This window comes from Mus musculus, chromosome 10 (genome assembly GCF_000001635.26).
Source record: "Mus musculus strain C57BL/6J chromosome 10, GRCm38.p6 C57BL/6J".
NCBI classification, from domain to species: Eukaryota; Metazoa; Chordata; class Mammalia; order Rodentia; family Muridae; genus Mus; species Mus musculus.
Genome location: NC_000076.6, coordinates 12637571 through 12650143, shown reverse-complemented (window position 1 = coordinate 12650143; position 12573 = coordinate 12637571). Strand labels below are relative to the sequence as shown.

At 40.5% G+C, this 12573-nt stretch overlaps 1 protein-coding gene across 13 annotated transcripts in view; it reads left to right on the top strand.

Moving 5' to 3' along the window:
• Utrn (utrophin) overlaps positions 1-12573 on the top strand; it is a 487702-nt gene that overhangs the window by 219745 nt on the left and 255384 nt on the right. For all 13 annotated transcript variants that reach the window (XM_006512710.4, XM_011243167.3, XM_030245066.1 and 10 more), the window contains 3 exons: positions 926-1001; positions 6533-6741; positions 9100-9217. In XM_006512710.4, the coding sequence (XP_006512773.1) occupies positions 926-1001; positions 6533-6741; positions 9100-9217 (403 nt within the window). The remainder of the gene's footprint in view (positions 1-925; positions 1002-6532; positions 6742-9099; positions 9218-12573) is intronic.

The following is a 12573-nucleotide window of genomic DNA, read 5'->3' as shown; positions in this document are numbered from 1 at the left end:
GGGAAGTACAGCAAGTGGAAGGCTCTAGAGGACACACCGTGAGGGAAGTGCATCTGTGGTCTACAATAGACTTATACATAAAACAGTCACCCGAGAGATGCCCAGTCACTCCAGAGACCAGATCCTGGTTTATTGAGCAAATGTGCCACTCTACAGAATTCGGGCTCTATCTTGAGAAGAATTCACTACTTTGAGGGAAATGGACAGCTATTATTTATTTATAAACAGATTTCTGTTAGAAAGACCCCATAGCTATACTGTAGGGAAGGTGGGCTCAGTGTATGGAACAATCAGGTAGAGTTTCAAGAGAAGCTTACCAAAGGCAGTTTCCTGGAAGACAGAAATCGTGAACTGAGGTTTGGATGTGTCTAAAGATCTATTAGACAGAAAGCTGAGTGGAAGATATATTACTGGGGGAGTTCTTTAGCCTCTGAAGCATCCATATAGGAAATGAAGAGTAAGAAAGGTCAAAGGTTTAACCTGCACAGCAATGGCACTTGATGGACAGTGAAGGAAACTTAAGAGAGGCAGGAAGAAGGTCAGACTCACTGGGTCTTTACAGGATTTGAGTTGTGAGGGGAATGGGCAGCTCCAGTGGTGCAAGTGTCACACATGAGGACTGGTTGGCATCCTTGCGCTTACTGTCAGGGGAGGTAACCTGCCACGACCACACATGCTTAGTGTGTATAATTTGATCCTGATCATAGGATTTTGATCCCTTCCAAACCCCTGATCGTGGAGTTTTGAAGGCTGCATTTCCCAGGAAACCATGTCCTAGTAACATCACAGTGGATAGTGAAGGTGGAGATGCAAGCTAGGGTGGGAACTGAAAGAAAATTGATTGAGCTGTCGTATGGAAGAGTGGCTGTGTTTCGAAGATACAATCATCGTTTGTTTCTCTTGTGTGTTTGGCTTGATGCTACAGGTATGCAGAGAAGTGCCTAGCCTCCTGAAGACACGCACCCAAGACCCCTGCTCTGCCCCACAGATGAGGATGGCTGGTAAGAAAGCATTTGCTCTTTAGGAGTCATTTTTATCAACACAGACAAACTTATAGTGGGAACATCCTATTAGAAGAACTTACTGAAAAACATCACGTGATTGCTGTTCATAATCTGAATCCAGACTGGATGCTTAGCATGGGGAAAGATTTGTTGTTCTCCGAGTCAAAGATATATCTGGATGGCCATGGGTCCTGGTGAAGGAAGGAAAGAGGGGCTAGGTGGAAAATACTGAGTTAATTTAATGGAGAGATGCACTTTTTCAAGTTATCTTGTGTAACCTGCCATGACAACACATGTTTAGTGTGTACAATTTGATCCTGATCATAGAATTTTGATCCCTTCCAAACCCCTGACTGTGGGGTTTCGAAGGCTGCATTTCCCGGGAAACCATGTCCTAGCAAATATTATTCCCTTAGTTATGGGGAACATTGTATATTTTCTCATGATTCCTGTTTATTTCCTTCTGTTTCTGTCCCAAGTAGACCATATAGCCACTGGGACTATGGCCTTGCTCACTCTCCTACCCACCACATTCTGCTTGCTGTCTGTAGTCCTTAGCTGTACTAACCCCAGCCACCCACGTCTCTTTGCCAGCTGAGGCTGGAGGTTGGGACTTTCTCACTGTTTTTCAGTGCCCCCCTCATCTCTCCTCCTCTCCTCAACTCTGCCTCCCACCTGCCGCCTCCTACCTGGGCTCACCTTGTCCATTTCCACCTCTTCTTCTCTTCTTTATATCTTCTTCTTTTCCTTTAAAAACAATGTGTATTTCCTTCCTGATATTGCAGCATTGCTTATGACCCAGTGTGTGTTCTGCATTACTTATTTTCCTCAGTACCTTGTCTTGGAAATCCCTGTGGCCTGATTGGTTTTCTTGATTATATTTAGAACAATTGAATTGAGATTTGTATATATGTATCTCTCTTCCTCTCTCTCATCTATGTATGTATGTATGTATGTATGTATGTATGTGTGTGTATCTGTCGTATGTATGCATGTATCTATGTATGCATGCATGCATGTATGTATATATCTGTATCTGTCGTATGTATGCATATGAGTCTGTATGCATGTATGTATGTATGTATCATCTATATGTATCTGTCTTGTATGTGTCTATGTATGCATGTATGTATATATGTGTCTATGTATGCATGCATGTATGTATCTATCATCTATATCTATGTATCTATTTATGTATATATGTATGTGTCTTTGTATCTGTTGTATGTATGTATGTGTCTATGTGTGCATGTATGTATGTATCTATCATCTATATGTATCTGTCAATGTATCTGTGCATGTACATATGTATGTATGTATGTATGTATGTGCCTATGCATGCATGTATGTATCTATCATCTATATCTATGTATCTGTGTATGTACATATGTATTTATGTATGTATATATGTATGTGTCTGTCTTTTTGTCTATCTTGCTTCAATTCTATGACCATAAAGAAACAGCTTGCTTTATTAAGTACAGCTGCAGAGGTTTACCTTTTTTAGAACATTGACAAAGGAGTAGAAAAAGTTTATGTACATCCTTAGATTATAAAAGACCAACAGCAAAACCACTTTACAGTAGGTTTGCAGTTTGTTTTCCTTAAGGCAACCCTCCATAAAACAGGTGTGAGACCTGAAGCCAATTTCAGTATGACTTTCCTTCTACAGTGTTCTTGTTTTTTTTTTTTAAGTCTAAACACAAAATGTAAAAATCTAAATGAATAATTTTAAATTCTAAGTAAAAAATTTTAAATGTAGAAAATGATGAAATTATGTGTTTATCTGTGTTTGTACATGAGTGTAGGTGCCTGGAGAGGCCAGATCCACTGGAGCTGGGGTGGAATGGCCATTGTGAAATATCCCACATAAATGTTGGGAACTGAATTTAGGTCCCTAACAAGAATAATATGTGCTTTTAACTTCTGAGCCATCTCTCCAGCCCTTACACAACTTTTTAGTTTAATATTTTTCTTCTTTTAAAATCATATTAAAAGTAAAATGATCTATTTTTAAAATAAATAATTCAAGGACATTTAGTTCATTGACAGTGTTGTACAAGCTTCACCTCTATGTAGCTCCAAAATATTTCTATTCTCAAGTTAGAGTTCTTGTGCTTGAGTAGCTTCTCTCTGCTCCTCCCTCCGACCCCCAGATTCTCAGCGTCTGGTATCCAACAGTGTGCATGCCAGCCATGTCAGCAGATTGGTCCATCTTGACTATCTCGTATAAATGGTGTCACACAATGTTTCTTTCATTTAGCCTAGGGAACTTCACAAAATTTTTGTTTATCTGTATGTTTAAAAATGGCACAGGCTGGGCATGGTGGCGCACGCCTTTAATCCCAGCACTCGGGAGGCAGAGGCAGGCGGATTTCTGAGTTCGAGGCCCGCCTGGTGTACAAAATGAGTTCCAGGACAGCCAGGGCTATACAGAGAAACCCTATCTCGAAACCCCCCTCCCCAAATTGGCAATAACCAATCTATTATGCTTTTAAAATATATATTTTTATAATATTAAAATCTACTATGTTTCAAGAGAAAGTGAAAATGAAGGAAGTGACATTGTTTTGCCTTTTTACAACCTAAGTATCTGGCTTTGAAGATGATATCTACCTTCTCATTTATGCTTCTGGGTTTCATCTGTAAAGATGGTGCAGGTGATGTGTCATTATATACCTGGGGGAGATTTAAAGCAAATAAGTATGGTGGTGGTGGTGCTATTACCAGCATCCAGATATCTTGGAAGAGGCACAGGGAGGCCAGTGCTTGTCAGCTGTCACTTTGCCAACCTGAGACCTGCACACTTTGCTGACCTGTGATTGCAAAACATTTTGCTTTAATTAGTGCTTTCTCTTTCATGTTTCATGTTGAACTGCTGTCCCTGTTATCTGTGTAGTAGGTTATCTGTCGCCTCGTCCAGAGCTCTAAAGAATAAAAGCATTTTGCTCACTAATTAAATTCACGTGCCTAGCAATCACCTCCTTTCTTAGTCTTTCAGAGATGTTTGAACGGATCGGTCTCTGGTGCTTTCCTTAGACGTTTAGAGCTTTAATGGTGCATTAACAAGTTTGCCTGTCTTTGTGTTGTGCTCTCGACTCATAAAGATATTCTTCTACGTCTTAATCTGATAGTCATAGTTTTTCCCCTTCATGCCTTCATCTCCAGGTGTCTATTTTCCTTTATGCACATGAGGTCAGATTCCGTGGCATCATCTTGCCATACTAGCTGCCAGACAGCAGTGCTTACGGGGTAGTGAAGTCTTTAGCATCCTTCCACAATGCCACTTCTGTGTCAGGTCTTTCTGTCCCTGTGCCTTATGGTTCTCCTCTCCTGGTCATCTATTTATTATTTTGGGATACAGTTATCATTGGTCAAAAGTGTAACTCAATAATTGTAGGGCATATCTCCTTACACAAATATTTTTATAAATTTTTTTGGGGGGGAAGAGGAGGGTCCCTTTCTTTCTTATTGAACAACTAGAAATTAGTATCTGTGATTTTGCCAAGCTGCCTGCATACCTGTTGGGGTTTTTATTAGAATTGTACTGAATTTATGCTAGGTGCCAGGTAGATTTAGTATTCGTCTTAACTACATCTTATATTGAAACCAACTGTTAACTTCTCTTAGAAACAAAAGAAAAACAAAAACAAAACTAAGAACAAAGACAGAAACAAAACCAAGAACAAAGACAGAAACAAAACCAAAGGGTTGGAGAGGTGGCTTAGTGTCTGATATCATTGGCTGCTTTTCCAGAAGACCCAGAATTCATCCCCAACATACACATGACCGCTCACATCTATCTTTCTGGGGATTGGGTGGCCTCTTCTGGCCCCTGTGGGCATCAGGCATGCGCATGTTGTGAATATCTATATCTGTATCTGTATCTATCTAATCTCCAGACAAAACACTCATACGTGTAACAGAAATAAAACCAAGCACAAAACAAAGAGAAAGAAAATATTTATCAGTTCTTTGGAGAAGACAAGAATTGATTTTAATACCTTTGGGAGGACATGTAAGATCCTTCTGCTCACTGTGAAGGACAAGGGTGGATTCCTCTGACAGAAAGGAGTAAATAAAATTAAATAAATCAAATAAATAAATAAATAAAAATGAAACAATAATTCAAAAAATAAACCAAATAATAAGTAAGAACAATAATAAAATAATAAACAATAATAAATAAAATAAATATAATAAATAAAGCAAAACCCTAGGAGGACAGCCCCTCTCAGAAAGAGTAATGAAATTGACTTCCTCAAGTTTGTTAAGATATAAGTAATTACAAAGTAGAAGGACTTAGGGAGGAGGAGAAAGAGGAAGGGAGGACATAACACATTGCAAAAATGAAACAGGAGAAAACAAACAGGCCAGACAGTAGCATAGCTTTCATCTCAAAGGCATCCAAATTGATAAAGAAGTAGATTCCAAAGAAACAAAAACCAGACTAATACAGATACTAACTATACCACTCGGTGCAGAAGCATGAAAACACCTTTATTAGTAATTAATCCATTACAGTAATGGAGGCAGGTGTGTACTGAGATGGAGTCCTGTTGATGTAGATACAGGGTGTTTAGCTAGTTGTTGGAGAAGTGAATTCCCTTTGGCAAGGAGATTAAATACATGAATTTAAAAATGTTGTCTGACCCAGTGATTTCTCTTTGGGAAATCTCTACTAAATTGGAAACTGGAAATGTGGAAAATACTATACTCAAAAAGAGTTTCCCTTTAAGCTCTTTGGTAAAGAATGGATTTCAGGAGATTTGTACATGTACAGCTCAATGTGTAGCTGAAGGAAAGGGTGCTGTAAAAGTCAGTGACTATTTGTGTAAATTCTTATACAGATCTTCACATTATAGTTAGCTAAGAATGAGATATGCAGTCCAGGTGTGGTAGTGTGGGCTTTCAATCTCTGAACTCAGGAGGCAGAGAAGGTTGGATCGCTATGAGTTTGAGGCCAGCCCAGTCTACATAGAAAGTTCCAGGTCAGCTAGGGCTACACTTTGAGACTCTGTGTCTCAGAGAGTGTGTGAAACAGACAGAGGCAAAGAAACAGGAGATAAAAATAAAAGGTGAATATGCTGTAAAGTTAAATGAAAAGAACAGAAAAATTAGAAATAAATTTGCTTTATATTTACAGTAGCCTGACTCAATGAAATAATGCTTTTAATTTTATCAGTGTGTGTGTGTTTGTGTTTGTGTGTGTGTGTGTGTGTGTGTCTGTGTGTGTGTGTGTTTGTGTTTGTGTGTGTGTGTATTTGCTTTGTTTACTGCTTTATTTTTTGTGTTAATGTTGATTGCATGTGCATTATTGATTGCATGGAATTTTGAGAGGGCTGTGTTATATTGGATCTATGGCTATTAAATACACGTGGTTATTTCAATCTATGCCATTTCAACATAAAAATACCTTCCTAGAAAAATGGAAATTTACTTAGTACACAAATGCACATGCCCTCACTACATATCTTAACCATTGCCTCCTGTTGATTATTTTCAACTTGCTACATCTCTTGTTTCAGCTCATCCCAACGTCCAAAAGGTGGTGCTAGTATCATCTGCATCAGATGCTCCTCTGCGTGGCGGCCTGGAAATCTCGGTTCCTGCTGATTTGGATAAAACCATCACAGAACTGGCTGACTGGCTGGTATTGATCGACCAAATGCTGAAGTCCAACATTGTCACTGTGGGGGACGTGAAAGAGATCAATAAGACAGTTTCCCGGATGAAAGTAGGTGCAGAATGTGAAGTTTTGCCAGGGCACTACGCTCTCCTTGGGTCTCTGTGGTTTATCCTAAATTTAGAGAAAACAAGCTTACCGATATTCCTTATCTGCTGGGTAGCCCTTCAGGGTTAACTCCAAAGAGTCAAGCTTTTCTTCAGTTAGCGCAGGTTGATCAAATAGAACTGAAGGCTCAGTGTAAAACTCTAGTATTGATACTGTGAAGCTGGACACCACATAACTGTAAGCTACCTTTCCATTTAATGCGCAATGCAATATAGAATAATTTCTAAGCCTATGTTTCATCTTAGATTTCATAATGAGTACATTTCATTTCTGATCTTAGAAATGAATGTGTTCTGATGATATGTTTTTTTTTTCTCTTATAGAATAGAGACCACCAAGTAGCAACCTGGAAAATTCTTTTTCCATACTTAGTATATGCTAGGCTATAGCTTATCTGTTATATAGAGTAAGGCTGAAAAGAATGTTTTAGATAGATATGCATAACAAAATAATAGCTATTGCTAGCATCTAAGTGCTTAATGTGTGTTGAACATTTTCTTACTTTCACATGTATTGTCTTGTCTATATCATAACAATCTGGTATGGTAGGTGCCAATTCATTCCCATATCACCAAGAACTTTGAACTTCTAAACCAGTGGTTCTCATCCTGTACGTCTGACCCTTTTGGGGTTGCCTAATACCACTGGAAAACAATACATTCCAATTCAAATTATGATAGCTAAATTACAGCTTTGAAGTAGCAACAAAAATAATTTCATGGCTGGGGTGTGTGTGTATGTGTGTGTGTGTGTGTATGTGTGTGTGACCACAACCCGAGGAACTGTATTAAAGGGTCGCAGTGTTAGGAAGGTTGAGAACTGTTGTTTTAAGAGGTCGGGAAGATGGGCATATCAAGCAGATGGTTTTCTCTGACAAAATAGTTTCTAATAAATGTCCCAGGGGAGTGTCAGCCACATGTTAGAGGAGACAGGCCAAGGAGGGGCTGTTTCAGTAGCCCTGGGATCAGGAGGTGGGTTTATGAGATATTTACCGTTCTATCATAGGGGACAGGAGGCAGGGGCTTGGGGTTGATCAAATACTTAGAGCCGGCATTTGTGCAAGAAGTGTTTTTGTTTTTGTTTTCCCCTTATGGAAAAGTTAACTTAGTTCTTTGAGAAGAGGCATGCGAAGCTGTTCACAGCCTCGTGGACGTAAGAGTCTGCAATCAGTAGACAAGCGTGCTCGGCCGTTTCTTTCTGGTTCCTGATTCGTGGCTGGGGACTGTTGATAATAATGCTTTGCTTTAGTAGAAGATGAGGATGGCTCGGAGGCAGGAGATGCTTAAGTCAGGGAAAGGAGCCCTTCCTGAGGGGCTGAGACGATGCTGTTTCCAGTAGAGGAAGTAGAGGAAGTAGAGGGAGGAGGAGGAGGAGAAGCGGAGCTCCAGTGACCCTCTGAGTGATTTAGCTTTGAGTCTGTTGTGCAGAGGGAAGAAAGTCAGCAGCATAAACGGAAGCTCTGGGATCTAGAGCTGGAGTAGGAGTCGTTCATTTGGAAATACTTACTCCTGTAGGAGTGATTGAGGTCTAGAGAAGTAGTTTACCCGCAGGGAGCCGGCTGGACCAATCTTTTGGCACACTGTTTGTACCAACTGTGAATTGTGTTTTCTAATTCTTTTTGGTATTTATTGGTTCTAGAATTAGAATAGACTTTTCCTGGAATTCTTAGCCCTCACTGTATTTATCAGCTAAGACACATAGTCCATGAAAAAAGGGTGGTTTATGAAGGTGATTCATTTGCAGTTATTGTAATTATTGCTTTTCTAACATGCCGTTTTCATCTTTCTACACCAGTGGTTCTCAAACTTCATCATGCTGGACCCCTTTAATACAGTTCCATCCATAACATCGTTTTTCATAACTGTAATTTTGCTACTGTTATAAATTGCCATGTAAATATGTTGGGAGATGGAGGCTTACCAAAGGATTGCAGCCTACAGGTTGGGAACCATTACTGTAGGGCATCCACATGTGCATTCATATCTGATGTCCAACAGGTACACAAGGAGTCAGTAGCGAAGATTGCTGATGTTTTGAGAGCATTTATAGTGAGAGTTCCTTGATTTAATTTCCTTAGATTTGATGGAACTGAGCTGGGGGAGCCAATGGAGAGGGCAGATGCCATTTCTGGTTATGGAAGACCTGAGATTTGAACCTAAGGCCTCTGACTCCAAATCACATATTCTTCCTCTGTTACATCGATGATGTTTCATTGCCTCTTAGAGGAAGAAGACACACCCAATACACAGCTAGGGGCTTATCTCAGGATGCATTAATCCCTTTGAACTTGTCTCCTTGCAGATCACAAAGGCTGATTTAGAACAACGCCATCCTCAGCTTGATTGTGTATTTACCTTGGCCCAAAATTTGAAAAACAAAGCTTCCAGTTCAGATGTGAGGACAGCAATCACAGAAAAATGTAAGTTAAAAAAAAAATGTCCTGCCTGGCGTGGTGGCGCAGACCTTTAATCCCAGCACTCAGGAGGTAGAGGCAGGTAGATTTCTGAGTTCGAGGCCAGCCTGGTCTATAAAGTGAGTTCCAGGACAGTCAGGGCTACACAGAGAAATCCTGTCTTGAACCCCTTCCCCCCCTCCAAAAAAAAAAAATGTCCTTTATAGTATCAGCTACTTCCCTTAACACTCGCAAAAATGTCTTCAGAGATTATCCTACTAGAAATAAATGTTATTTTTAGAAGAAAATACTTTTTTCTCTCTTTTTATCTTCAAGTTTTTGAAAGTCTTTTCATACCTATTCCTCCCTTCTGAACTCTTATACATTTAATAATTTTTTCTTTTATTTTAAGAATTTTTTCTATTTTTTTTTTTTTTTTCTTTTGAGACAGGGTTTCTCTGTGTAACAGAGCCATGGCTGTTCTTGAACTTGCTTTGTGGATCAGGTTGGCCTGGAAGTCACAAATGCCCACCTGCCTCTGTCTCCTGAGTGCGGGGATTAATGGCATACACCACCATGCCTGGCCAACATTGGGATATTGGTTTAAGGCATCTAATGGAATAAGCTAGCTAAACTCATAGTCACATAAATCCATTCTGCCATTGTGCCTTACTCACGGAAACTGGCTGTCACCATCTCTTAAACTTCCGTGAGAATTCACTTCGTACTTGCTTTCTGATCGGCTTTCATGTGGGGATGCCTCAGTTAAAAAGAAAATTAAACAGCCAATAAAAAGAATGGGTGGAACACTAACAAACCAGAGTCTCTGTTTGGAGTTAGTGTTGGAGCTGAGGATCTGTGTCGCATGCGGAACTGGATTCTTAACGATGGTGTCTGGTGGCTATCATAGTCTTTCTCCTCAGCCCCTGTCCCCTGCAGACCTGGCCTGCTCCGGATCCCTGTTCAAAGTCCCTGATATTTCCAGCCATTAACTTTTATCCATATTCTCCCCGCCCAACCTCAATTTTGTTCTTCTCCTGGGGTGAGATTACTCAGCAGCTAAAGTGTCCCTCCCTCTGTGAGTCCTTCCCACCCACACATGCTCCCCTGTGGACTGCATTTTCTATCTTTAGTTCTTGCCACAGCCTCCTTCCCCATCAGTTTCCTCTGGATCCCATAGCTGCTTTAATCTTCTTTCCCATTCCCAGGCTATGCAGACTCACCTTCCTGGTCTCTGGTCCTCCCACTTGGCAGACCATGAGGGACTCAGTTAAATACACGTGAGAATGTAAACTAGGCGAATAAAGTTGAATTTTTCTTAAGGGAGAGCATTCGGCTATAGGCTTAATAGATGGGTTTGGCTTTCAAAATAAGTGGAACAAAGTGGTTCCTGATGGAGACAGTTAGCCTGGGGACTTTGAGTGACAGATGGCGTTGATTTATTTTCACTTAAACAGCCACTATCCTTTAGTCTTCCTGATTTTGATAATTGATCAAATATGGATCTTTTATGATGGAGCACTCCGATATGAGGGAGCACTCTGGAGTCATCTTTCCTCCCTCTCTTGGTAGGACATCTTCTCTGTTCACAGCACCAGACCATTTCTAGCCACATTTCATTTTTCTTTCTGATCATCTTATCAGGACTTTATTTTTTTTTCCTGAGCAGGTGGACTGCTGGCTGAGATCACTATATCAAGCCCAGACAGTGTTGCTGACTGAGCCTAGGATCTTGGGCACGCTAGGAAACCACTCTTGCCTGAGCTGCAACCCTAGCACACACTTGTGCTCTCTCTCTCTCTCTCTCTCTCTCTCTCTCTCTCTCTCTGTCTCTCTCTCTGTCTGTCTTTGTCTACCTGTCTGTCTTTCTGTCTCTCTCTCTCCCTCCCTCCTTTCCTCCCTCTCCCTCTCCCTCTCCCTCTCCCTCTCCCTCTCCCTCTCCCTCTCCCTCTCCCTCTCCCTCTCCCTCTCCCTCTCTCTCTGACAACAGGGTTTCTATCTCCTGAATATCTTCCCTTATCACTTATTTCTGTCTCTGGTCTTTGTCTTCTCCTCCTCTTCTTCCTCCCCTCGTCCTCCCCACTCCCCAACTAATTAATCTTCATCATTATTGTATGCAAAGAGCCCTTACCAGCTCCTGTGGCACTAATAGTAACAGGTTTATCATTTATAATGAATAGGATAATCAGTTTATTTTTTATGATAGGCCAATGATATTTGCTGTCACTCGATACTTCAGCTTGTATTTGTGCAAACCAATGAACTGTAGCAGTAGTTAAATTGGCCATAAGTATTTAGCTGAGAATTAGACTATCATGATAGTTTGGTCTTTTCTTCCCTTGAGTTAAAACTTTCAGTAATTTTCTTACATTATTAAAACAATATACAGCAGAGGATCTCAATGGATACTTTTTATAAATTATAACTCACTGAACAATTTAATGGAATTTATGACATGTAAGTCTCTCAGACTTCTAAAAAACTCCAAGTCGATAGCCTCATGATTTACAATGACCATATGTAATCTTAGGAATTTTACCAGAATGTTACATTGTAACTAAACCCAATCTTTTCAGTTTTCAAAAACTGTACGTGTGTGAGTGTTTCGCCTGCTTCTAAGTCTGTATGGCATTGAAATATGTGAACCACATGCATGCAGGTGCCCATGGAGAACAGATCAGGGCATTCGATCTCCTAGAACTGGAGTAACGGATCGCTGTGAACCTCCGTGATAGTGTCGGGGCCCCAACTTGGGCTTTCTGCAGGAGCAGCAACTCCAGATTCCTGGCTGGAGTTTGTCTTGTAGTTAAGTTCTTCTTGGGCTCGTTCTTCTGTACCTTTGAGGTTGTTCAGCCTCCAGATGTCACTGAGCCTTGTGTTTGCCATTCATGGGCTGATATGGAGAACTATTATTTCCTGGTATTTCAGCCCACAGCTGTGAACTTTCCTTGTGATAATGAACCAAAGTGTAAATTTCGAAAGGTCTCTCTCTCTCTCTCCTTTTAGATCTATGATTTAAAAATAAGGATAAAAGACAGGAGAGGAGAGAGTGTTGGAGAGGGAAAAGAGAGAAGGGAAGGACAAAAGACAGAGACAGAGACAGAGAAAGCAGGACTGAGAAAAGGAGAAATGGTACAGGAGTGGGGGGGGGGGGAGCCAGCATGAAATTTTATGACTGTGAACTTATAGGTACAGAGAACTTGCAATTTCTTCATTCTCAGTATTTCTGTTGAACTTGAACATGTAAAATATTGCCAGTCAGAAAGGCCTCACGCTAGACTAGAGCAAATGTAAAAAGTGTTCTTTGCCTGAGGGATTGTCATTGTTAGGCAGAAGGAGACGGTGTCTTTTTGTTAACGTCCTATCCTAGACTGCCATTAGGT